The following is a 26,414-nucleotide window of genomic DNA, read 5'->3' as shown; positions in this document are numbered from 1 at the left end:
TCAGCTTTCGTCTCTGTCGATTTGTTTAGAGGATCTATAATCCTGAAAATCTGCAGAGAAGCTGGAAAAGTAAAACAAACTCTGTGTTAGAGGAGGACACTTTGGGGATGTCAAAACTGAGCCCCAGGTGCTTGCTGAGCAGCTGTCTTCCTCCAGTAATAACCTTTCACTACAGCTGTCCATGACCTCATTGCAGAGCAATTTCATTCAGAGCAGAGCATGTTGTCTGCAGCAGTTCTGCTCAGTGTGGTATCCCAGGGCAAAAGGTGAAGTCCAGAAACAAAAAAAAAAAAAAAAAAAAAGACAAAGAAAAACATTTTAGCTTTTAGAAAAAGTTGACTAAATGATTATCTGTCCCCATCTGGAGTGGTGAAGGTTGTGTGAGTGATATAAGAGTTTGGATTTAAGTTTCCCATTTCCTCTCTGTTTCTGTAATAGTTGTATAAACACATTCATACTCACACAAACAAAACACAAACAACTGAGCTCTGAAGCTGAGTTTCATCATCTGGTCTGTGGCTGTGGTTCAGTTTCAGTTATGTGAGCGAAACAGTCCAATGGCTTTTCTTTTAGGAGTAGTTAGTCAATTAAAGGAAAAACCTTGAGTCCACGTTTACACAGCCTCATATGCAACAAGTCGATTTATGACGACTTACTTGTTACTGAGTTTATTAAAATCATCTGATTTCATTTGTAGTTAAACCACAGACAATAAATTGATAGTAGTTTGCAGCAGCTTCAGCACTTTTCTTTGTGTTCTTGTCAGCAAACGAGTATGAAGTGAGCACAGCAGAGAATTAGCACATCTGGATTCATGACTACGCCCTAAGTCTCCAGTTTCATTCCCCCCATTACGAACAGGAAAAGAGGGTTATGGACCTAAAACCTGTGAGTGTGTTTGGGGTTGATTTGAAAAGTTTGGCCTGTGCTGCTCAAAAAGTCCATTACATGTCTGACGGGCCTCTGCAGCCCCGTTTGACAGATTGAGATGTGACCGGTCTGCTAGAGGGGAAATATGGGAAAAAAAAAAAAGGGAAGATATAAACTATGGCGAGACACTGAAACAACCATTGTACTGTGGTGCTGCACACACACAAGCAGCTGTGTGTATCGGCAGGATGGGATTACAGAAAGGGTTCAGTCTTTGGCTCAGCTCCAAACTGTGAAGATCCTCTACCCCAAGGGGGAGAGGGAAGCTGTGGAGGGGGTGGCTGCTGCATACCTCCATTCAGCCATAACCACCAAATCCACCTCCTACCAAAGGACCTGTGGTGACCCCAAGTGCGCAGCTCACGATTTAGACAAAAACACACGTTTTGTCTGTGTGTGTTCTTGGGTGTGAGTTGATATGGGGAGGAAATCCCTTCTTTGTTTCCAAGGAAGCTGAGTTTGAGTGTTTAATGGACAAAAATCGAAGACGGTGTGAGCGGAAAGATGAATATGTGGCCCTGTCAATCTGACAGCAGCAAGGAGCCAGACATAAAGAGAAAGTAAAGATAATCTCTAAGAAATGATATGCAGACCACTGTTATTTCACAAGGGTTGTTGCCAATGGTGGAAACACATTCATAACGAAGCCCAGTGAGCCCAGTTTGTTGTTACAGTCAGTAAATGTACTTTGATTTAAGGAAAGTTTTAACTTCTGAATAAGACTTCTGAAATGGTTTTACATGTTCATTCTTAAACATTCCCTGATAACATGTCTTCTAGTGTAGGTGATGGAAGACAAAACAGTCCTCATACTCAACAGTTTTTCTTAAGCTAATACAGGGCCTGAGGTGTAAAACCAAGTTCATACTGCACGACTTTTAGTCTAAATTGGCACATCGATTTCGAAGGTCACTGACAAAAGCCACAAAATGGATTTGTTTTTATCAGAGGTCATCAGACACTATGTGTGAGCAGTTTAAAGACATGATTCGTGAGGTTCAGTAGCACGATGCAGGCTCCAACAAGATGAAGTCAGCTATTGGTGCTGGGCGGTGAGAAGCTACAGCTGGTGAGAAAGCAGAAGATGGGATGAAAGAAGATGAGAAGGAGAAACTTGGAGAGCTCATTTTGGGGGGGGGGGGGGGGGGGGGGTTCATTTGTCCTACTTAATGACAAGCACAATAGGCCATACTGCCACCTTCTGTTGACATTACCCAGTTTAGTTTATATTCAGTTTTGTATACCACTTAGTCCAATTCAGGGTCATCGGGAAGCGGGAGCCTATCCCAGCAGTTAGCAGGTGAGAGACAGGATACAACCTGGACAGGCTGCCATTCCATCGCAAAGATTATTGTTATTTATTCATTTATTTTTACTTGAAAAAGAAATGTGTCTGATTCCCATTTCTTTTTGTGGCTTTGAAATGATCGTTAAGACAGCCGCCAGCTCTTCATTATCCTGAACTGGATAAAGTCGATGTAGTAAAATAATGGATACCTTACATTGCTTTTTATAACACTGGTGACATTATTTTGGTCTTAAGTAATCATAAGTGCAAATGCATCATTAAAAAAGCCAAAAGCATAATGTATTAAAATGAACATTATGAGATACTCCAAGTTCTATGTTTAAATGATCGCAGTTAAAACTACAAAAAAAAGGTGTCATGCCATACAAATACTACCATAATGCTGTTTTTATGTGGATCGAGTTAAACTTGAAAAATGTGAGCCTGTCCTTGTAACGAAAACACAAGTTGTGTTTTTTGCCACCAAACTAACATTAAGGGCCAAGAACTCAAACCCCAACAGGCAAAACCTGTTTAAAAGTTCCATTCCAGTAACCTGAGCGTGGTTTCAGTGCAGGATGTTTCTGTTTGATAAGATGCTCACTGTATCAAATTAGCCCATTACAAGATCGTACACATACATTAGGACCAAGCTGACTCTCTTGCTTCTTGATGCCATAAGGAAGGTGGAGCTGACTTCCAGGAAAGAAAATGAAAAACATGAGTTGTGCTTCTGACATTGGCTGCCTTGTATTTAATAGTATCTTTTCACAACAGAAACCTGCTATTTTTCTTTCATTCAAGTTTAAAGTAAGTCTTGGTTCCCTTAATTAAAAATGAAGCTGAGTAATTGGGAGACATGAATAAAAGCATTCTCACATGTTTTACAGGCCTCAACATCTGAAATTAGGCTTAGAAAACAACCAGATTTAACTTAATAACTGTCATGTTTTTAAAGCCACTTATTTTAGTTCAAATCTCATATAAAAAAAGGAAAAATAAATGTATTAATTATTAATTTAATGTTAAGTCAATCCACATTTTAAGAGTAGCTTGAGAACGATTCTCTTCTCATGTTTCCACATAAAGTTGATAAAAGACAATAAACCATATCTGGCAGCAAACTGTAATCTCATTAATAGATGTAACCAGTGGGAGGCCAAGCTGAACAAAGAGAGAGTAGGAGAACGTTGAGAAGGAGAAGAAAACAAACAAAGACACAGAGGGAGGGGTGCGAGGTAATGCAGCCTCATTGCCACCAGGCTGTTCACCATGGGGGGCCCACAATTGAGTTGCAAGTAGGAACAGTAATGAGTATTTTCATGTATTCTTCGTGCTCCAGCAGGGAAATTCACGCTTCTCGTAACTAACTGTGCCTCTTCAGCTTAGCAGGTTGCAGACATGGGCAGAAGACAAAGCCTGATGATGTGCAACTTGCCCTGAGACATCATGCGCAATTTGTTGAGTTTGATGTTAACCCCCACATGAGAATCAGCTGTGAACTGTGTGGCTGAAACTGAGAGGTCAAATTAAAACCTGTTGAAAATTTGAAAGTTGCTTTATCTTATTTTTTTAGCACTAAAATGTATAATATAGGAATTTATTTACTGTAAACATTGCTATAATCCCCTCATACTAAAGATCAGGGCAAAAGCTGAATATGTCTCTGTTTCTTGGGGAGATATATGCCATGGGTCCCCATTGATCAGCCAAACTACAACTATTTTGTTTTTTTAACATGAACTTGAATTTCACAATAACTGTGCTAAAAATATATCCCAAATACGCCCAAACTTGTTGTGATTCGGATAAACAAACCCTCATTTATATTCAAAGTCCAGTCCTATTGAGTGAGAACAACTAGGTCATGTGACGCACCTCCAAGTTGTTCCAAGGCCGTTACTCGCTTCAAACAGTGTCTAATTAATCTTGGGCTCATTAGGTCAGAAACGTGTATAAATACTGCTATAAACTAAAAAAGTATGGGTTTTTTTTTTGTTTTGTTTTTTTCCTTCCACCTAAACTCCTCCCTTCCTCCTTTCTTTGCCTCCTTTGTGCAAATAGGACCAACCTGTTGTGCCTGCTCTGGGATCAGTTCAGCTAACTGTTCTCCGCTCTGATGCTTATCAGAGCTGATCCCAGGTCTGTAAAGATCAGCAATTCTTGACACCCCCGCCCCCCCCTTCCTTGCTGTATTCCGACAGCAGCCCTTACAGCCTTTTCCTTCCACTCCACTTCAGACACCAACCACTCTGGTTGTTTCTCAAGCCTCCGCACCGCAGGCCACCAGAAAAACGTTTCGAATCAGCAAACTGCGATATGAGGAAACAACCGTTTTGATTAAGCCGTTTGTTGGAATTATGCATTTCCCAAATGGAGCTAAAGATGCGGGGATTAAATCAGAAACGGCCTCGACTTTTTTCACTGGAGTAACTGTACAGAAGTGGACATTAACTTTTCAGACTCAGTTCGGACTTATAATGTCAGCAGTACTGAGTGATTTTTATGATAAAATTTAACTGTTTGGATAATTTCGTGACAGTACTCCCTGTTGTTTGGAGCGTTTTCTTGCGCGAGACGGAACTTCCACACCTCAGGAATTCAACGTAAGAAACTGAAGTGTCCGTGAACGCGGCAGGTAGCTAGCCAGCTAGCTCGTTAGCTAGTTTTAAAAGACGCTTTCACTGTGTATTTATCGCAGTAAAACACAAAACAACATCCAACCTTGCAGTAACACGGGCTGTAAGGTGTTTAACACTAAACTAACGTGAGCTAAATACTTTCTGTTGGGTTTCTGCTGTCTTGGTAGTTGTTTGCACAAAGTATAAACTCGGTGTAACTCAGCTTCTACCGTTAGCCTTTGCAGCTAACGTCCAAACATGCCGCAGCTGAGCAGAGACGGGGACGACCTGGGTGCAAACGACGAACTGATCGCGTTTAAAGACGAAGGGGAGCAAGAGGAGAAGCGGAACGTGTCCGCCGAGCGGGATCTGGATGATGTCAAGTCTTCCCTGGTCAACGAGTCTGAGACCAACAGCAGCTCGGAGTCGGAGGTGAGTAAAGCGGGGCCAGTTCACGTTGGAAAACGGTTTGTACAGTCGGTGCTGGTTGACTTTACGCCGCTGTCTTTGGGTCTGTGTGCAGGCAGACAGACGCCCCAAGCCCCATCCAGATGTAGAGACCAGAGCTCGACACAGCCAGCTGATCGAGGAAGGTATGGATGGAGCATTTATTTAGTCTTCAGTCAGGGCTGCAAGCAGTTTTTTTAATCATAAATGACCTGTTCTACAAAATTTCCAACATCTTAAATGATGGGACTCGTGTTTTTATATGATCTCTTTTTACTGTTTTTTTACTTGTAGAACAACTAAAAATATATGAACCGTTCTTTACCTGATATTTAACATTTTATTAATTAAACACGGTCTTAAGGATAATTTCGAGATTAATAGATAATCTAAATACTTGTTAGTTGCATTCCTGATCAACCAGTTATTCATGAACAGCAGTTGTGAATCAGTTATGAATTTGGGTATTTATTTAGGGTCCTTGTATGTTTATGACTCATGCTGTGAGGGTTTGTTTGTTTTAATGCAGGATGATTATTGTATTTTTAATGCAAATCCCAAAGTATAGCCTGTAAAATCTGTCTCTGCCCATTTCTATTGAACATATTCAAAAGTTAGATATGTATCCAGCCTTTCTATCCAAGAGAGATAGAAAACATTGTTTTTACAAGGTCAAAATGATAAAGTACTGTGTTAAAGTCTGGATCTGCTGCTTATATCTTTATTTACTGTCAGATAGGAAATAGGTACAGCTATTAATTGAAGTGGATTCTATTGGATTCTAACACAAATTCTAACAAATCTGGAAGGCTAATTAGTCTGAACACATTTTTTTCAAAAGCATAGCCTGAACCCTCTTAGACAAACTTTCTTAAATGTCTTTACGTAAACTTCAGGAATAGTTCTCCAGGCTTCTTGAGGGTTTCCTATCTTCCGTGGATGTTAGCTGCTTTTTGTTCCATTCTCTTGTCAAGATGATCCCACACTGCTTCAGTAATGTTGAGGTCTGGGGAGGATTCATCACTCCAGGAGACCTGTTGCCATTGATTTTCAGTCCAGTTTTGTATTTATTTATTTATAAAGGGACAAGCCAAGACTAATTTCCATCTTTAGTCCCTTAGCAGGGAAAGCCAGCAAGACAACAAACTGCATACAATGACATTTAAAATAAACAACAAAATCAAATATAAAGTCAAAGATGTAAACAATAATCATATTTGATTTAAAAAATACTTAGATTCTGATTATCCGGTAACTGGAACTTGAGATGTGTTGTAAATGAGCTGAGGATGAGCAAATCTTGAATGGTAAATGGTCTGTACTTATATAGCGCTTTTTTTTTTATCCAAAGCACTTTACATATACGTCACACACTTCACAAACACATTCACACTCTGATGGCGGAAGCTGCCATGCAAGGTGCTAACCACGACCCATCAGCAGCAAGTAGGGGTTCGGTGTCTTGCTCAAGGCCTCAACATGAGCTCCCCGGGCCGGGATCAAACCGGTAACCCTTGGGTTACAGGACGACCACTCTACCCACTGAGCCATGCCGCCCCATAGTGTATAATGTATATTGGTTCTTGTGCCATTCAGCATACCTCTGCAGCTTCTTCATAGTCACTCTTCTATGGAAACTGTTTCTCATGAGCAGAAGATGGACTGGCTGAAGATCAGATCTTTGCTGGATTTGTTTGTTGTTTTTTAAGGGCATCACTTGCAGACACATAACTTTTTTTTTCTTTTTTTTTATAGTAATATTCCTCTGGGGTAAATAAAGTTTTTTTTTTTTCATTACATTAATTTAGGCTTTTTAGTTTTTCCTTTTTGTCCTCCACTTGCCTAGTTTCCTCATTTTTTTAAAAGGGCACACTGCACCCCATGCTGAGATATGCAAAGTTTTCAGCTAACAGTGCTTTGAGAATCGCCTTGTTGCTGCAAAAACCCTATTTCATTTCTGTCAAACTGTTATCTTTGGCACTATTTATAGATGCAGCTAAATAAATGGGAAGGCATTGTGTAACTCTGTGACAGACTGTGCCTGAAAATCCAATGTAAAAGTGTGTATTTTTGAAGAAGTCAGTTATGTGACAATAGTGATTCATCCCTTGTGTTGGACGCCTTTTTTATGTTTGAATGATCCATAAGTGGCTTAAAAAAGGAAACACACATTTTTAGAATGGATATTTACAAAGACTGGACTGAAAATCAATTTAAAAAAACAACCAGTTTCCAAAGACAAACTTTGAAAGACCTTCAGAAAGCGTAAATAACTATTGCTCAAGACCATGTTAAGAGATTACAAGAAACTGGTTGCTTGGAAGCTAAATATTAAGAAATGAGGGGTGACTCAGTTCTGTAGGGGATCAGTTTTCAGCACAACGCAGGCTTGTTAATTGGCAAATCTGCTGAGTGTAAGATATGTGCTATTTATGAGCTTGAAATTCATATTATGCATCCACTTAGTCTAAAAACATAGTTTGCAATGTAAGAGGAGGTTGAACATCAGGGTTTGGATTTGAGGAGATCCTGTTCTTTGGCAGTGTGACTCAGTTTCTATTATTATCTATTATTAAGTTCCTTTCCTGCTCCATTTCTTCACTTGTCCATCAGATCTTACCATTTGAAGTTTTTAAACCAAATAAACCAAAATCTAGCCTTGGTAGCAAGAAAAGGTAACAACATGCATACCTCATAAGATGACCCTTCTGTACCATTGTGCAACATTAACATTTTATTACATTTTCTGGTGACATTTTTATTAATGTAATATTTAGAAAACATCTATTTGTTTTAAATAGGCATTTTTTGGACATAAATATTTATATTTATCCTCACAGTTTTATAATGTTTACATTTTGTTAAAATTTTTTATTCACATATTATAGTTAACATAGTTTAGTTCCCTTTTAGTTATTTTGTATAATAGATTTGTCACTTTTTGGGCGGATAGTTAATCATGGTTTTTCACAGGTATTTCTTTACATGTCTGCAAAACTTTTTATTTTATTTTATTTTATTTTATTTTATTTTATTTTATTTTAGACTGACCAACCAGCCAGCCAGATGTTCTTGGTGCAGCATATTTCTTAGATATTATATTAGACTATTACTAACCTTTTATTAATTTGTATGGTTGTTCACTTACCTATTTAGGACAGTTTATACTTGGTGTGTTAGATAGACACATGGCATTTTGTTTAGTTAACTTTCATTTTCTTATCTGGCTACATCATGATTCATGATGCAAAATTTACTCTATTTACTTGACTTTTTTTCTTTTTTTTCTGTTCTGTTACTATAGGCCTAAACATCCTTCTAAATTTACATTAGCAATGTGTATTTAATTTAACCCCTGTGTGAGGCATTGAAATGGTTTTAAATTTAATGGAGGCTCCTATAACTTCCCCAGAATTCGAGCTGATGTTATGAGTTATTTTCTCAGGCTGAAGTCTCCTGCAGTCACAGCATAAAACACATTAAACAGCAGTTTTACAAGCTACACAAAAGCTGCACTCTTTGTCAAATCATTTGCAGTGCTCCATTTAAACTCCTTTCACACACGCAGAGCATGTGATGTTGATGTTTGTTGGGCTGCTTTCGTCCATCAGCTTCATTCAGAGAGGAACATCGTAGACTCTAACCTTATGCTGCCTCTATCATTCAGACTAGTTAAGAGGTTATCTGGTTATGTTAAAACGTCCACAGAGAAGTAAAGTCAAACCTGTTACACTAACTTGAAGTGTAATCACTGACTAAAGTTTTGCTCCCTCTGGTGTTGAATTGGTTTGTCAGTGCTCAGGAGGCAGCAGGATGCAGGTCTTTTCCAGCCATCGCCATATGTTGGGTATCCCTTCCTCATGATCCCCGACCTGGGGAACCTCTGCAATCCCTACCTCACAAATGGACCCATCACATCGAGCACTCGCACGGTAAGATGCCAAACACTCACATTTAGTACGCAAGCTGTGACTTGTTGCAGAGCGTGAGCAGGTTACGTTCAGTTCGCCTCCATAAAATGTCTGGACAACTTGACACAACCTGACAAATTTGTTATTGGCTCTGTTTGTTTCTGATTTGTAGACAAATATAGAAAACGTTCAGGAAATGTAATTAGTTCCTCGTTACAGCTGGCGCCGACCTAGACATCTGAACTGCAGCTGATGTTACTGTGAAGCTTCAGTCTGCTGGTTTCACTGAATTCTGACAAAGGTTGTTTCAGGAATGACGTACCGCTAACTTGTGTTTCTGTAGTTAAAAGTGGGGACTCGACTCTGCACAAATGATCAGCTGATTCCTACTCTGACTTATTTTATAGACAAAATATATTTTATTGTACATTTAGTAGTGTGGCACAGATTCATTTTGATTATATTCACTGCCCTACAATGCAGTGTATATGAACAATTGTTATTGTATGCATAGTGAATTTACATTTTTATATTTTCCTACCTCATGAGCATGGTTCTGTTATTATTATTATTTTTATTATTATTATTATACATCAAGTTGAGTTGATTTTTCTGTTTTATTATGATTTTAACTTTTTTATATATTTTATTTACGGTAATTCAAGACCTATCTTTTTTTTAAGTTTTATTTAATTTTCTATTTATGACGTGTGTAATATGAAATCCTTACAAAAGCAGCTCATTTTGTGTTCTTAGCATGAAACCGTTTCCACATCATCAAGGTAACATGAATACATTTCTTTCATGTCGTTTCACCATCTTCAGCACCTGTTGCTGTCATTTTTTTTTTTTTTTTTTTGGTCAGTTCTAGTTATGCTAGAATGCTGGTAATTTAGACAAGACAGTATATTTTATTTGGGATTCAGAACATGCAAGTGTGATGATTTATTTTCTATAAAATGTTTCCTTGTCTTTGTTTGTAACCAGTTCCAGGGCAGGACTCTTTCTTGACCAACATTTATTGATGTACAGAATCAATTTTGCTTCAATATAATTAAAATTATCTCATGATCCCTTCTTCAGGTCCTCCTTCCCCCAGCTTGGGAAACACTGACTGTCTTTGTGTTGTTGATTATTGGTCAGACAGAACAAGCAGAGCTCTTATATTTACATGCACTTAAGCCAGTTGTGTTACAGTTAGATATTTTATTTATACATTTTTGTCATATGGAAAGAAGAAATTATTTATTAAATGAGAAAATGGAGGAACTGGTTGATAAGTAAGTCATGACTTTAATCTTAATTTGAGCTTAAAATAATTAAGATTATTCTTTTTTAGGTATTGGTTGTGATAAAAATGTTTGACATTTCCTAAAACAAGTGAACAGCAGATAATTATGGCAAATTTATTTTGTAGCGCAGATGAACAACAGGGTGATTCAGTGCTTTACAGAATACAAGAAGAATAACTTAACATTAAAAACAAAAGACAAAGGAAAAAGAAAGCTCATTGGATAAAAATATTTTAGCATGATCAAATTTAAATATTTAAGCTTAAACAGATGCAGATCTTTACTTTTAAATAAAAACTAGTGAAATGCAGGAGAGAACAGGTGGGTCTTTAACCTTGATCTAAATAAACTGAGGGTTTCAGCTGATCTGAGGCTTTCTGGGAGTTTGTTCCAGACATGTGGAGCATAGAAGCTGAATGCAGCGTCTCCATGTCTGGTTCTGACTCTGGGAACTGATAAGAAACTGGAACCAGATGACCTGAGTGTTCTGGTAGGTTCATACTGGGTCAAGAGGTCACTGGTGTATTTTGGTCCTAAACCATTCAGAGCTTTATAGACCAGCAGCAGAACTTTAAAATCTATTCTCTGACGAACAGGCAGCCAGTGTAAAGACCTCAGAGCTGGACTGATGTGGTCCACTTTCTTGGGTTTAGTGAGGACTCGAGCAGCAGAGTTCTGAATAAGCTGCAGGTGTCTAATTGATTTTTTTAGGTGGAACCTGTAAAAACACTGTTACAATAATCAAACCGACTAAAGAGGAAAGCTTGGACTAGTTTTTCCAGGTCCTGCTGACACATCAGATCTTGTACCCTTGATATAGTGATAGTAGGCTGACTTTGTTCCCTGAATGTGTTTTTCAAAGTTTAGGTCTGAGTCTTTTCAATACACCCAGATTTGCCAAGAATTAATGTGCACAGTTTAGCTGTTATTGCCGAACATTTGAGAATCCGACGTCATACAGATTTAGTTGACTTGCCTTCGATGCTGCATCATGCTGTGGCTGCTTCACATAAGGAGATATTGTTTTTTTCAAATTGGAACCTGGATGCCACTGCCTGCGGGCTGTCTGTTGTGCACTTGCATGTGATTTGTTGTGTGTGCTGGCTGCCAGCAGGCTGTTTAGATGAGGTAGTTTGTGAAGGTTGAGGGTTAGACAGGCCTGGACACAGTCTGAGCTGTGATCTGCTCTGCAGCAGATTAGCTGCTTTAGCTGGGAGTTGCATAGCAGGACTGACGGTGTGTTGCCCAATTTCCCGTCCCCGCAGCTTTGTGGGGGCTCAGCTGGGATTAGAAGGATACAGGCTGATGGTTTAATACACTGACGCTCATGGCCATTAATCTAAAAGTTGCCTCTCCAACAGAGGAAGGAATTAAATGTTTTTTTAAGACTGGAATTTAAAGCCAAGTATTATTACCCAAGAAAGTTGAAGTTGATGACCTTAGGCACAAGGCTGCGCTGAAGCTGTGCAGCCTGATTGTCTAGTTTAAACAATATAAATGGCAGCAGAACTGAAGCTACAGGTGAAAACTTACTTTTTTATTTAACTTGTGATAGTTTCCTGTTATCTGAGTTTTTTGCTAAAAATCACCTGGATCAATTTTATGCCTTTCTGTCTCAGAATGATGTCCCTGTCATTGTAGGAAAAATGATGACATATGCTTAAGATGTTTGACATGGAAAATTACATTTTTTAAGATTATATGAAAAGATAAAAACTAAATGCACTGAAAATAGTGACACTGAAAGCTAGGTTTATGAGGGTTTATGTTTATTATGCATCAGCTCAGGCAAGTGTTTTGTATTTAGAGCTGCAGTTATATCTCAGTTCATCAGTTAAGACCATCTAGATCGATTACTGGTGACGATCTGCTGATTGTCTGCTCTTTGCCGTGATATTTAACTGATAGTGAGAATCATGTTCTGCCCTTAACAGCAGGGGATTCATGCGTGGGTATCTGTCACATGAGTGCTTGAATCAGTTAAAGATCTACCTCAAATTGAAGTCTTAATACATCTGAGTGTAAAACCCCAAGGAGATTGTCTTTATGGTGTATAGCAGAACAAGGTAGAAGTTATGAATTTCTAACAAACTGTATTTTGATTTTATTTCTGTCAGCTCCGACTAACTACTTTGATTCAGACATTTTGAGCTACATTCTGGTTTAGATTGGCCCATATTTGGGATTTCTTTTTCTCTACTCTGGTTTAGTTTGAATGTCTTTCCTCTGTGGATTCAGTCCAGACACACATGAATGCTAAGCCAACAGCCAAGCCCACTCACACAAACACCTGCATTCCTCAGCTTTGTAGCTCCCTCCCCTTCCCTCTGTGGCTCATTGTTGTCATTAACAGAATCAGAATGGTCCTAATGGGTCGCCATGGGGGGTTACATCCTTCACATGTAAGAAAAATTTGTAAATGCAGCATTTTCTCTAGATTTAAGACTGAAACTGTGGTTTATTTAAAAAAAAAAAAAAAGTCATGTCATTTTAATCTTTGACAGGACAGATGAGATTTCCATCCTAATGTGCCTCTTTAGAAACAAAAGAAACACCTCGACTAAGCATATAAGTGATTTTAAAACAAAGTTTTCATTCAACTTCCCCACATCCTCTAAATGTGAATAAAAACAGCTGTAAATCCAGCATGTGTGTAGACCAGTCAGACCAGTGCATCAACAAAGCTGTGAAGACTGATGAAACATTTTAAGTGTCAGTACGACTTGCTACAGCACAACCTGACTCAGAACCACATTCTGCCCGTCATGAAGTTAGGCTTTGCAGAAAGAAACGAGTTTCCACTGACGACTCCATTCAGCCTTGAAACGGGAGTTATTCCTGCTCTTCCTCTGCACATGGTGGAGATCCTGTGTATCTCTCAGCCCATTCACTGTTGGGTCTGTTTATGAAGGAGGAGGAGATAAGACTGCCTGTCTGAAGAGTAATCATTGTAAACAAGCTATCGCTGGTGGAACAGTACCTGAACCAAAATACAGGCTGTTTACTGTGCTGGTGGTTGCAGGCAGGAAGCAGGAGGCGACATGTAGAGACAACCTGTCTGCTCACTCAGCCTTCCTCCCGTCACCTCCCCTACTTTCCCTGCCTCACCCACTGCTGTTGCTCATGTCAGATGGAAGCATCCATGTTCATCTTGACCTCTGAGACTAAATAATACCTTTAGAGACACAAATATTATATAGGAAACCAATAAAAAGTTTAATGGACATATATGTACGAGGGAATCCAGTCAGTAAATTCTCAAAATAAAAAAAAATCATCAGTGAATTCTCAGAGTAGATGCAGATGAATGTGGTGCTGTTTTTTAATTTATATATATATATATATATATATATATATATATATATATATATATATATATTACTACATTTGTGTTTATATTTAGTTGCAGTATTATTTAGTCACTTTATTTTTAGGACTCAGAATGGATAATTAATCCATGCTCCCCAGTTCATTTGAAACCTTCTTAAGTCTTACATTGAGAAAGTTGACTGGCTGTGTTAATTTTCTTGAGTTTGTGTGACAGTGTGTGTCTGTAAACATGGGGCAGTGCTTATTTAGTTAAAGTTGGTCCCTTTCAGCAGGCTGGCGCATCCCAGAATTCCTCTGTGTTCTCCGACATTGTTCTCACAATCCTAACATAGCCGGAGGATGGGGCGTCTAAAACAGCAAGGTCATACATATACATAAACAAACCTTTGGAAACACACAGCACATACTGTACAGATACGCTACCATATGTTTATGTGGAAGCAGGATATAAGTAGCCGAGAATAGTTTAAGTCTAAACTTTTAGAACTTTTGTCTACCAGCTGCAGCATGTTAGCAAGTTGTCCTTTAATGCTGCAGACATGGTGTAATTGTAATTTCCTTGTGGGAGTAACCTCTGATGTGTTTGCTCTCAATCTACAGATCAGTCAGCTGTTTGCTCTGTCCATTGAAAGATCAGTTTAAAGGTTTCCCAATTAAGTTGGCTAAGCTCTGTCTATATCATATACCGTGAAACTGGACTGTGAGAAAATATTAAAATAATTCTGCTTTTTCTGTGAGAGATCATTATAGCTGAGTTCATTGTGCAGATCTTGTTGAGGTACTTGAAGGATGATTCTTGTCAGATGATGCTCAGGATTTTGTGGACTGTGGAAATGCTTTATGTGAATGTGAGCCGAGGCGTAGTCTTATGCTTTTCAGTCACAATTTCTGATACGTGAAGCCATCTGACAAAAGGATCAGAAAAATGTGAATGAAAGCAGCTTAATAGGGGATTCAGTTGTACTAATATGCACAAACACTGAAACATGGAACTTTGGAGCCTGTGCAGTGCCCCTTGGCCTATTTTCATACAGTTTTTTAATCCAATCACTGCATTCAGAACCAGGTGTTCAACCAGTCTTGAGAGCTTTTTTGTTGTACAGTTTTGGTTGAATTAACAGAGTTTACACATTTTTTTAAATCTACTCTTTTATTTTTTTCCTAGTTGCTTGTAAATGTGCTGACTGTACTTTGTACAGTTGTGAAGCCGAGACTGGAATGTGCATACTTAACACGTCAGTCTTAAAAAAACAAACATTAAATTAAAACGCTGTTAAATTATCAAGTGGTAGATTGTGATATCATGACACACAATAGCTCATGGTTGTTAGGGTGTAGCCTTTGCATTAGTAGCTTCAGCATTACTGTTGTCAGTACACCAACTTCCAGAGTTGGTTCTTTCATTGTTGAGCCATTGTACATTGACAGTTTTGGAGGGAAGTTGCCTGTTAATTGTCTTGTAATACAACTGGCAAAATCTTCTTTCAGTTTATTAGTAAATTACTTAAAAAGTAACAGGTATGATTCTTAAATGTATGCATCTTTGAAGCCTCGAAATAACCTTTGAGTTACATTAAATCACCAAGATGGCTTATAGAAGAAACAGTGATTCAGTATTTTATGAAAGAATATTTTTGTTGCTTTTTAAAAAATACTTAATGATGTTTTAGATCCACCATCTAGTGATTGACTGTGCTGCTGCACAGTTTTAAGGCACCTTTTCAATGGCTTTATGTAGCAGATCTGATGGCTGCATCTGTTTTTATAAATGTACACATACATACACATATACATACATGCTTGTACGTAACTGATTTATGGTGACCAAATAAACTTTACAAACATGCAAACAAATTTGATAAGCTTTAAAGGTTAGAAGACAGAGTCTTTTGATATAAATTTTTGTAGTAATGGAACTTTTGCATGTCCTGAACTTTCTCTTAACTGGATGCCGTTGTTCAGAAATTTCTTCATCTTCAACCGTATGTGTAGAAAATGAGCTGTGTGCCCTGTAGTGTTTCATAAACAGCAGTAAACCTAATAACTTTCCCCTGTGCTCACACAACGATGTTATGCTTCCCTCAGTAATAGACTCTCATTGTGTGTGTGTGTGTGTGTGTGTGTGTGTGTGTGTGTGTGTGTGTGTGTGTGTGTATGTGTGTGTTGTTCTGGTATTTCCAACAGCTGGATCCAGTTAGTGCTCAGCCAGAGCTTCCTCAGGCCTCTGAATGGGGGACGGGTCGAGGCTGCTTTGTGGACTGGCTGTGTATGAGTTTCTTGTTTTCCTGACTGTGTCCGTGCAGACATCCTGGTGTTTTATGCTGCTGCTGGTGGAGGTGGAGGTGGAGGTGTGGTGTGCATACGTGAGTTTGCCAGGGATGACGCAAGTTGCAGCAGAGATAAGAGATATCATTATTGGAAAAGTGGTAGTATAAAGGTTCCTGTTCACGATGATGGTTCCTTGTACTCTGAAAGCAGTTGTTGTTTTCCTGTAATCAGTGTTTTAATCCATTTTTCATACTTGGAATGTCATTTTAGACCACTCATGTAACATGATTAAGAAGATAAATAAGATACAAACTAATCCTGAGCTGGGTAAATGGATTTAAGTTATTGTGAACATTTTTTAAAAAATATTGAGTGGATTTTTTTTCGTTATAATGCCACATTTATTTCCCTGCTTCTCTTAGTTTTACTTCCATTAGTTCTGTTTAAATGAAAGGACAGGGTTATCTTATCTACTGGGTTAAAAAATGTTCAAAATAGAAATATTATTCCATAATTAAATGGCAGCAGCTGCCCACATGTTCTCCCCAACAATCCATCCAGAACCTTTTGTCTGGTCCTGTTCTGTTCAACAGCCTGACTTTTTTCTTTTTTTTTTTTTTTTTTAAGTTCAGTTTCCATGGAAATAATGTTGATGATTCTTTTTCAGAATTTATTTAGCCTTTTTGACTTTTAATTGACACCTCTCTGTGCCCTTTGAGCTTCCACATCATGTCCACGGGATACAGTAATAAGTCTGTGTGGTCAGAATGTTAACGTCCCTTTTCTGCCGTGTATACACTGAGTCAGTTGTATACATCTGCATCAGTCATCAATTAACTGATTGTTTATTGACACTGAAACAGTGAAAATGAGAATGTGCTGTTTGCATGTGTTATTTAAATGCCCAGCAAGGAAAGTCCTGCTTGAAGCAGTGTGACTGCAGCCAATTCGCTCTCTGAGTGGTGGAGGTTGAAATGTTGAACAGCCCACACCAAATCTAAATCTGCACCTCAGGACATAGTGGAGACATGCAGTTGTCATGACGATGATGAATCTGTGGAGGAAATATCAGAGAAAGTGAGCCACATTATTGTGTTAGACCGTGTTAGAGCTCCTGGACATACATTTTGAATATTTATTTTCTTTTCTGTATCATCAAATTTGGAATTTGGACCAGCACTTAATGAAGACATCAGACTGTGGTGTGATCACAGCTCACACCACGGTTTGATTTCACAGCTGTAATCATCAAGTCCCCTCCCCCAACATGTATATAGATATATGGAATGGGTGGTTGGATGCTCTTTGTTCAGCTCCACCCTGAGGTCCTGCTGTCTGAGACAGCAAGCGCACTCATGTTCACCAGGACCTTAAGCACAGTCCTTATCTAAAACTCCTCTTCCTGCTGTGTAAGTTGCTGGTGTACGATGGTGTGCATGTGTGTCTGTATGTGTTATGTGTGAGTTGCATTTTTTTTCCCTCGTCTGAGGGAATGTAAACATGTGGGAGACAAAGTTAACTGAAGTCTGTTATCTCATCTCAGGCCTCTACAGTACAAGCATTTCCTCGTTTTCATGCTGGCCATGTAAAGTTCCTAACAGGCGTTCAAGTGGAAGTGGTGAAGAGCAAAATCCACTTTTTTCTGTGTAAAAAGCTTGATCATAAACAGCAACATAACAATGAAAAAAAAAAAAACATCTAGCTTCGGCTGCCATGATAGATAGAGAAAAAGTTTTGATTCATAGATGAGATGAAGACAGCAGATTTTGTCCCTCATCATACAGATTATTTACAACAAGTACAGCCTGTTCAAGTCTTAACATGATGACCATTTCAGTGTTTTTTTTTTCTCTTTATATAAATTTAGCCCCCATTTATTTAGATTCAGATGTAAACTTAAATCAGGAATGCTTTTAGAGTGGATAATTGGCCAAGAGGCTCTTTAATAGTGGAGAATGTGTAAACTGATATATAATCTGAAATACTTCAGTGTTTCACATATATTAGCACTGACCTGGTTGTCAGTTTAAAACCTTCAGTGGGGGAAAAAAAAGAACAGATGTCCAATCATCAGTCAGTAGTCTCGTCAGCTGAGTGAAATGCTGACATCTAATCAAAATACAACACCTTCAATGTTGCTACTCTGTGCTCCTGAAGGATAAACAGCAGCAGAGAGCCTTACAATGTTTTCCTGGGCAAACTAAAGCTAAAGGCTAAGCAGAAATAAATCCATGAGAAGATTTAGATTTAGTCTTGCTTTGTTTCTTCATCTAAAACAACTCAAACCTCCAAAGTGTTTGAATGAGAGGTGCATGGAGCATGGGCCATGTTGCTAAATAGGCTACATTAGAATAGACCATTTACCGTGTTGGAACACGGTCGTGTTCTGCAGTTCAGAAAGTGTAGTTACAAAGTTAACAACTACCTGATGGGGAGGTAACTGCATAAAATCCTCAGAGATGTCTGTTAAAATCACCGTTACAGTTATTGCCCATGGTGTGGGTGGCCTCTAATTATCATATGCTGCTGAAGAATACAAAAAAAGTATAATAATTCTTACAATCATAAAAGATGACTGCTGCTTTCTGAAGTGGGTTTATGTGTGTTGCAGCTGATTAACCATCTACCCATCTCCACAGTACCTGCCATTTCAGTGGCCTCTGCTTGATGTACCAGGAAGAGCAGCTATCAGAGACTCTTCTACACCCACACACCTGGTAAGACCTGCACTTGCTTGCTTTCTCTCTCTCTCTCTCTCTCTCTCTCTCTCTCTCTCTCTCTCTCTCTCTCTCTCTCTCTCTCTCTCTCTCTCTCAAAAAAGTTATGAAGAATAACTGACTAATTATGAAAAATGACCCTCACTGTTTACCATATGTTCGCCTTTCTGTCACTGATGTCAGGACAATAAAAATCCAGGCAGTTGCACCACTGTTACATGTTGTGTTACAGCTTAACTCTATGAATGTGACCGTTAGGAAGATATGTGGTATTAGCTGTGTTTGTTTACATGGAGAAAATAAGTGAGCGTTATTCAACGTATCACCGGTGGAGGGCAAAAAAAGCCACCATGTTGCTGTGAGATAAATGCCTCTTTACTCCTCACATGAGCAGTGTGCAGCGTTATCAGTTGATGTTATGACTTCCTGTGAAACGGACATTTTCAGTTTTTTTTTTTTTATTGTTTCTTTGTTTAAAAAATATCTTCAACAGAGACCCAACTGTATGTTGTAAAAAGAGGTTTAACAAAAACCAGCATAGTTTTTTAATACACTCCCCAAAGGGTTATTTCAGACTAGGACTTTTTGTGATCACAGGTAATGTCCAGTTTGACTTGTCCTGAAATAAACTTTCCATCCTTCAATTATTAAAAATGCTCAAACAGTTGCTGTACATCCTGGTGTGTGCCTGCAGAGGGCAGTGAGGCTCTTCACAAGTAGTTTGTGTGTGTAGTAGTTAAACGTTGTGTTAACGCTGAACTCCTGCCAGTTTAGAGGCCATCTCATTTTCATTCACGTCAGCTCATTATTCACTGCAATAAACCCTTTAGTGGAAATACGACAGTCTGTGAATGTGAATTTATTTTTATAGTGTTTCTTGCACCGATGAGGATTTTTTGTGTGTGTGTTTGTGTGTAATTGTCAACTGAAAGGAAAGTGTGTTTTTAAGCCTGCTGTTGGGTTTTGGAGCTCAGAGGATTAGGACCAATTTTCCAAAGAGGAGGTGGTGGAGGAAAGTTTACAGTAAACTGATATCTTGTAAAAAATTTAAATAAAATATTAGTGGTCTCTATTTTCATCTTGAGTATTGATTGTCTGTATATGTGTGTGTGTGTTTGTAGTCTAACAGTGTACCTGTGGTGCAGCATCCCCACATGACCCACCTCCATCCTCTGCTGTCCTACAGCCCTGAGGCCTTCTCCCCTCAGAGGGCATCGCCTGGCTTCTCTCCTGATGCAGGTTAGCTCCTACCTTCACCTGTCAGACAGACATACGATCTTCTTCTTTTTTCCCCTCCTGTGTGATGCTCACCTGTGCTGTTTCCTGTGAAGCAGTAATGTCAAGAACCCCTGCCTCCTGTTATCCAGTTTCTCCAGGAGGCATGGCTCAGATCCCGCATCCTCTTGGATGGTTGTAAGTAAAACGCAGTAGACATGCAGATTTTGTGTTCCTCGTAGTAGTAATAGTATTGTTATATTGATTCAGCTTGGGAGAATGATTTCTTGTGTTTCAGGAGTTATAACGCTCTCCATTTATACTCTGTCTACCCTTACTCTGCCTGCTGTTACCCGTAACTCTGAAGTTACTGAACCCACACCAACTGTGGCACAGAAAATCTCACACTCGAGCGTAGGGGGTACACATCGTTTTGGTGTCAGGTTGCAGTTTCTCCTCCTAACCTGAAGGTGGCAACAGGGGTGGTATCAACCGGTAAACTCACCAGGTCGGAGTTCTTTTGATGGTTCACTTCAGTTCAGTTCAATAGGTATTTTCTGTTTTAAAACAACGATGGTGGAAGAGAAGATGGCTGAGGATTCACTGCGAAGCAAAGAAGAAACATTTCTTTGGACTAATGAAGAAGTTGAGCTTCTTCAAAAAATGCTTGACTACAAAGCATAAAAAACTTGAAGAAGGGTGGATTGGGAATTGGCGCGTGTTCGTCACATTGACGTCATATCCTCGAGTTGTGCGGCTTTGCTGTCCACACAGTACCGCAGACGTAGAGGACTCAAACCTATTCAGACTCAGACATGGTCGGGTTCATGGAGGTCAATCCGTGGCTTCATGGGGATGAAAGGGTGGTTTGCTGAAATACTTCTGGGATTTTGCTGCACTCTGGCGTCGTGGGGACGGCCCCATGAACGAGTTTAAGCTTCCTGTTACACATACATCAGCACAAAATGTGCTTACATATCAAGCTGAGTCGTAGGAATGTTTGTCTCACCTGGTGAGATTCCTGAGCTTAGTGTTGCTGCACACTGTCATGCGAAGGGTTCACATACATTCCCTGTATGTAAGGAATCCAGGAACTCCATTCTCACAGGGTTTCTTTCTACCTGCAGGCCGGGACAGCCCATGTATCCCATCACTGGGGGGTTCTCACCTGCAGCTCTAGCTATGAATGCCTCCATGTCAGGGTAAGTGTGTTCTTTATATTTGTGATTTCCAATGAGATTGGAGACCACACTGGTGGGTTTCTGTTTCTAATGCAGACCTGTACTTGAATTTGCTTCATGGTCCTTTCAGGAAATGTCAGTTATAATAGCAGACCAGCGCATGATGCATCAGATGCTTTGATATTGTTTTAGCTGGTTGTGCACCTCATGATTTTTGGGACCTATTCTAGTGCATGAATGTTGCGTTTGAAAAACTGAGGACTTGCAGGGAGGAGTGAGTAAACGAGACCATCCGTGTGCTTAACTAATCACTAGTCATGTTCACATGAACGTGCTCTTCAATTGTGTTACAGTTCCAATCAGACCTGTACTGTTGTATACACACACACACATATACACCGATCAGTTTTGTTTGGTCTCCAGATGTCTTTCACTAGATGTAACTTAAAAAAAAACTTCCATGAATAAGATGAGCAGTGCTATACAAGCCATACAGCAGACGTAAAAGGCACGCAGAGTCAGGACAGTTTGTGTTTTCATGCGTGCTGATCAGGACCCACCCAGAATGAAATTTTAATCATAATGAGCATGATAAAATCAGAATCTTCCAACTGGTGTGTTTACATGAAGCAGTTTTAATTCGATCAGGATTTTAAGCCAAATGCTCAATGTCCATGTAAATCTGGCTACAGTCTGGTGAGTTGAGCATCATCAGACCTTCAAATTAAAATACACTGCTCTAGACTTTACATGTTCCACTCAGAAGGAATCTGTTTTTCATGGATTGATTGGTTCTCGTGTGACAGAGACTTATTCCGTGTTTGTGTTTCTGCTGAATTTCATTTCCTTGTAAAACATTGTGCAACTGCAGAAAAAAATTATCTGCTGTTGATCTGCACTGCTTTAGTTGATTAAGTAGTTTTAATATTCAGTTCTTTTAATGTACGTTCATCATGATTCATGGTGTGTAAGGAAACATTTGTGTATGTTCCTGTTGCAGTCTGGTGTCGAGTAGCTTCTCTCCTCGTCTGGTTCCGACCCCCCAGTCATCCATTCCCCATCCTGCTATTGTGACCACAGCAGTCAAGGTGGAGTCTGGAGAATGCAGCAGCCACCACCAGCCCGGGTAACAACAACAAGCCAGAGCATCAGTTTACCTCACGCTACAGTTCCAGCAGCTGCTACTCAGTCTGTAGAGTCTGTTTGTCGCGTTTATAGAGTTTCCATTACAGTTTTTCCCAAAATAAAAGCGATATTTGACAATTTCGACAAAGTGCAGTTGTAATTTGTTTCCATTGAGTGATGTTTAGCTCATTAGCCGTTATTCTTGTAAAACCTCGTCTCACGAGACTCCGCTTTGAGGAGGATGGAGATTTCTAATTCTTTGTAAAACGCTGGATTTTGCTGTTGTTTGCTATCAAGGATGGCAGTTATATTTTTCTTAATTATTTCTAAAAAGATTTCCATCTCCTCCTGCGTTTACTCTAACCACACTGTCTTTACTTGAAATGAACTGGTCATGTGACCTGCGTCATGTCTGGTGACGTGCAAATGTGAAAAAAATGTTTCCATTACACTTTTGTGATACACTTCTACCAGTTTTTTTTTATTGCAATATTTAGGTTTTGCACAACTCTAGGGGTAATGGAAACGCACCTTAAAGCGTCCAAAGACGCCCCCCTGAACTTTATTTTAGGGAAACAAACGCTGAAGTTCAGCCATTTCAACCATTTCTCTGCCTGTCTTTTGCTTTGTATTAACTATAATATTCTGTGTTTCTGCAGAAAGTTGATGTCTGACGCTCAGCATGAGAAAGAAGAGAAGAGGCCACACATCAAGAAGCCGCTGAACGCTTTCATGCTGTACATGAGGGAGGAGAGGCCCAAGGTGGTGGCTCAGTGCAAAGTGAAGGAGAGCGCCACCATCAACCAGATACTGGGACAGAGAGTAAGTGTGTGTGTTTGATTTTATCCAAGTAGCTGAAAAGTGATTTATTTGTTCAGTAAAGTGATATGTAAGGTTTAAATATAATGACTGACATGTATAAACCTCTGGACCTGCTAATCTGTTGTGTTTGTGATGTTGCTGATCTGCTAACTCTGCTGGCATCTGTTCGTAGTGGCATTCACTGTGCAAAGAAGAGCAGGCCAAATACTATGAACTGGCTCGCAAAGAAAGACTCCTCCATTCAAAGCTGTATCCCAACTGGTCAGCCAGAGACAACTATGTGAGTACACTCGTGACACGACTCGGCCTATAGCCCTGTCAGCTGATGAGCTGGAGGCTCACCTGTCTGCTCTTTGCAGGGTAAAAAGAAGAAAAGGAAAAGGATGAAGAGTGAATCTCCGTTTGAAGGTGAGATGACATTTTACATGAATTTGTGTGTTTGATGGAAATTTTCTCAGTTTATTTCCATCGTGTTATTTAATAGGAATAATTTTTTTTACTGTAATTTATAACACTGTCTAGTTAAAATTAAAAAAGAGTTTCTGTTCAACAGTAAAGCTATCGGCACAGCTGGCATTTATTGGTCCCTTAAAACACTGATGGCCTACACTCACCACTGGTCCTGAACACCTTCTGTGTGGACACACAGATACAGCACATGCTGCTACTGCAGTACATGAGTTGGAATCAGTTTATTTGTATAGCACATTTCATGTACAGGACAGTTCAAAGTGCTTTACATAAAACATGCATGTGATGAATACAGATAAGTGTTTGCACAAATGTCCTGAGAGTGCATGGCTGTTCATTTATCAGGTTGATGTTTGAGACTTTGCAGGGGAGAGTTTTTAAGGTCTCCTCTTTCTTCGGTGGATAATGTTCCTACACATATCATGACATTAATAGCCATACACTCACTTGCCATTTTATTAGGCCCACATATTAAATGCCATAATCAGTGGCAGCAGCTGAGTGATTTAGCCACGTCGACACAGTCGAGATGACCTGTGGAATGTCAAAACTGGGGGAAAAGAAAGAATGAGGAAGAAAAGGGATTTAAGTGACTTTGAACGTGGCATGGTTGTTGGTCTGAGTATTTCAGAAACTGCTGATCTACTGGGATTTCCACACATCCATCTCTAGGATTTACAGAGAATGATCTGGTCTGAAAGAGAAAATATCCAGTGAGTGGCAGTTGTCTGGTCAGAGGGGAATGGTCAGACTGGTTGGGATGATAGGCAACAGGAACTCAAATAACTACTGGTTACAATCAAGGTGTGTAGACTACCATCTCAAAACGCCCAACCAAGCCGAAGACCACACCAGGTATCACTCCTGTCAGCTAAGAACAGGAAACTAAAAGAGTTTTGTTCTTTTTCTTCCTCAGTTTCTGCTGCAGCTGCTGCAGACGACTTCCCTCCACAGCTGAAGAAAGTTCGCATGGAGACACTGCCCACACAAACTTCACACACACAGAGTCCACACACACAGAGTCCACACACACAGAGTCCACACACACAGAGTTCACACACACAAACTTCACACACACAGAGTTCACACACACAAACTTCTCTCATACGCCCTCACCTCACACAGCCACATACTGTGTCCCACCTGACACACACCCACCTGTCTCAGGCAAGCCCCGCCTCCTCCCTGGACTCCCCGGCAACACCCACCACAGCACTGGCCTCACCTGCCGCTCCGGCTGCGACTCACACCGAGCACACACACTCCTCTCACAGCCACACCGGCCACACCTCACCCTACGCGGAGCAGCTGCAGCCACTGTCCCTCACCACCAAGCCCCACCGGACCGCCCATCCTCTGAGCCGCCACACTCCAGGACCCTCCACGCCCTCCTCCTCCTCAGACACCCCCATCTCTTCACCCCTCACCACCTCCTCAAGGAGTTCCCCCCATCCTTCCCCACTGCTCTCTCAGCCGTTTCTCGCCCCACCTCCTACCTCCATTCAGCAATCAGCTGCGAGCTCACATGGTGCCTTATCTTAGTCACAGCTGTTCTCTCTGTGAGGAACCAATCAGCTGAGGAGTTGTTTCTCCTGTTTGCTAAAATACGATTAAAACACCTAACAAAGCATGAATTGTACCTGTTTTTATGCTGTAAATAAGCCTCTTTTTTAAAGCTTTTTTAGAACAAATAGACATTTCATGTTTTATATTGGTATGAAAAGGACATACTTGGTCAATATTTGACTGCATCTCTAACTTCATGAAACTGAATTTTTCTCAAACTGTCACACTTTCTCGTTTCTTTTAAAGAGCGATCAACCTGTTGTAACTGAAAGCAAGGTGATGCACAGGGTTTTGTTTAAAAATACTTTTTCACTGGGTAGTTACGTGTTTAAATCTATTTTGTGGTTCTTCTTTGTTAATAAATATTCACCAAGTTGATGTGACTGTGTGATGTTGAGCCCCAGTTTAAAGATTTAGTCTTTTTCCGAAATGTCAGACATTCCCGTGCTGGATATTTACTGCTGTAGGTGAAATATGTTTTAGGGAAATTAACTGTACTACAAGCCACATTTACTTGTTGGCTACTTACAAGTTATCTATTTACAAGTTATCTATGTATCACTGTCACGCACATTCACACACAATGAGCACTTCAGAGGCAATGCAGGGTTCAGTGTTTGGGAAAGCCAGGATCAAACCACCAACCTTCCAACTGGTAGTGGACTGCGCCTCCTGGAGCTGTTAGAATTGGAAGAGTTGTGTGTTGGAAGTGTTGGTTTATGAATCAATGGATTCATAAATGAAAATGAGTTTCAGCAGCACCATGAATACACATCCAAAATAAACTGCAATATGCCAGAAATGCAAGTTAAAAATACACTGAAGAAAAAAACAACAATCTGTGTTGAACTCCAGTAGCCAAGGATGATTGAACCCAGTCCAGTTTGCACAATTTACTGCTAGTCTATAATAATGTTCACTGTTCTCCCCTTTTTCATCTGTTCCTCTGCTACCACCCCTCCTCCTCCTTTTCCCTCAAGTGTGGACTTATTCAGGGAGATGGCAAAAGGAACAAAAGAGTTCCTGAGTCTGGGTGTTCTAATCCAGGGGAGTAACTGTCGCTGAAATATGCATTATTACAAGAAAAAAAAAGATCTTTAGACCTCAGAGTGGTGCCATGGTTTTGTGATAATACTGTAGTATTGAACGCTTATAAAGTGGCATCTAGTGGTAAAGGTGGGCATAGAAATTACTTCAAACGCCAAGCTCAGTTATTATACAGTAGCCAAA

General features: G+C 39.8%; 1 protein-coding gene across 4 annotated transcripts; it reads left to right on the top strand.

Moving 5' to 3' along the window:
- Nucleotides 1–4,403: 4,403 nt before the first annotated feature.
- LOC121630132 (transcription factor 7-like 1-A) lies at nucleotides 4,404–25,562 on the top strand. Of its 4 annotated transcripts, none has more exons than XM_041970222.1 (13): nucleotides 4,404–4,824; nucleotides 5,076–5,271; nucleotides 5,363–5,432; nucleotides 9,082–9,218; nucleotides 18,727–18,804; nucleotides 19,926–20,043; nucleotides 20,136–20,217; nucleotides 21,147–21,221; nucleotides 22,201–22,326; nucleotides 22,985–23,147; nucleotides 23,320–23,427; nucleotides 23,507–23,555; nucleotides 24,535–25,562. In XM_041970222.1, the coding sequence occupies exons 2-13, from the start codon at nucleotides 5,098–5,100 to the stop codon at nucleotides 25,158–25,160; spliced, it is 1,806 nt and encodes a 601-aa protein (XP_041826156.1). In that variant the 5' UTR covers nucleotides 4,404–4,824; nucleotides 5,076–5,097; the 3' UTR covers nucleotides 25,161–25,562. The 4 variants fall into 4 exon arrangements, with proteins under 4 accessions (XP_041826156.1, XP_041826157.1, XP_041826159.1 ...); XM_041970223.1 differs by having other exon boundaries at nucleotides 4,404–4,856; XM_041970225.1 differs by having other exon boundaries at nucleotides 4,405–4,824; nucleotides 20,139–20,217.
- The last annotated feature ends 852 nt before the right edge of the window (nucleotides 25,563–26,414 follow it).

The sequence above is a fragment of the Melanotaenia boesemani genome, chromosome 19 (assembly GCF_017639745.1).
Source record: "Melanotaenia boesemani isolate fMelBoe1 chromosome 19, fMelBoe1.pri, whole genome shotgun sequence".
In the NCBI taxonomy this organism is placed as follows: Eukaryota; Metazoa; Chordata; class Actinopteri; order Atheriniformes; family Melanotaeniidae; genus Melanotaenia; species Melanotaenia boesemani.
This window is presented reverse-complemented; position numbering and strand designations above follow the sequence as displayed.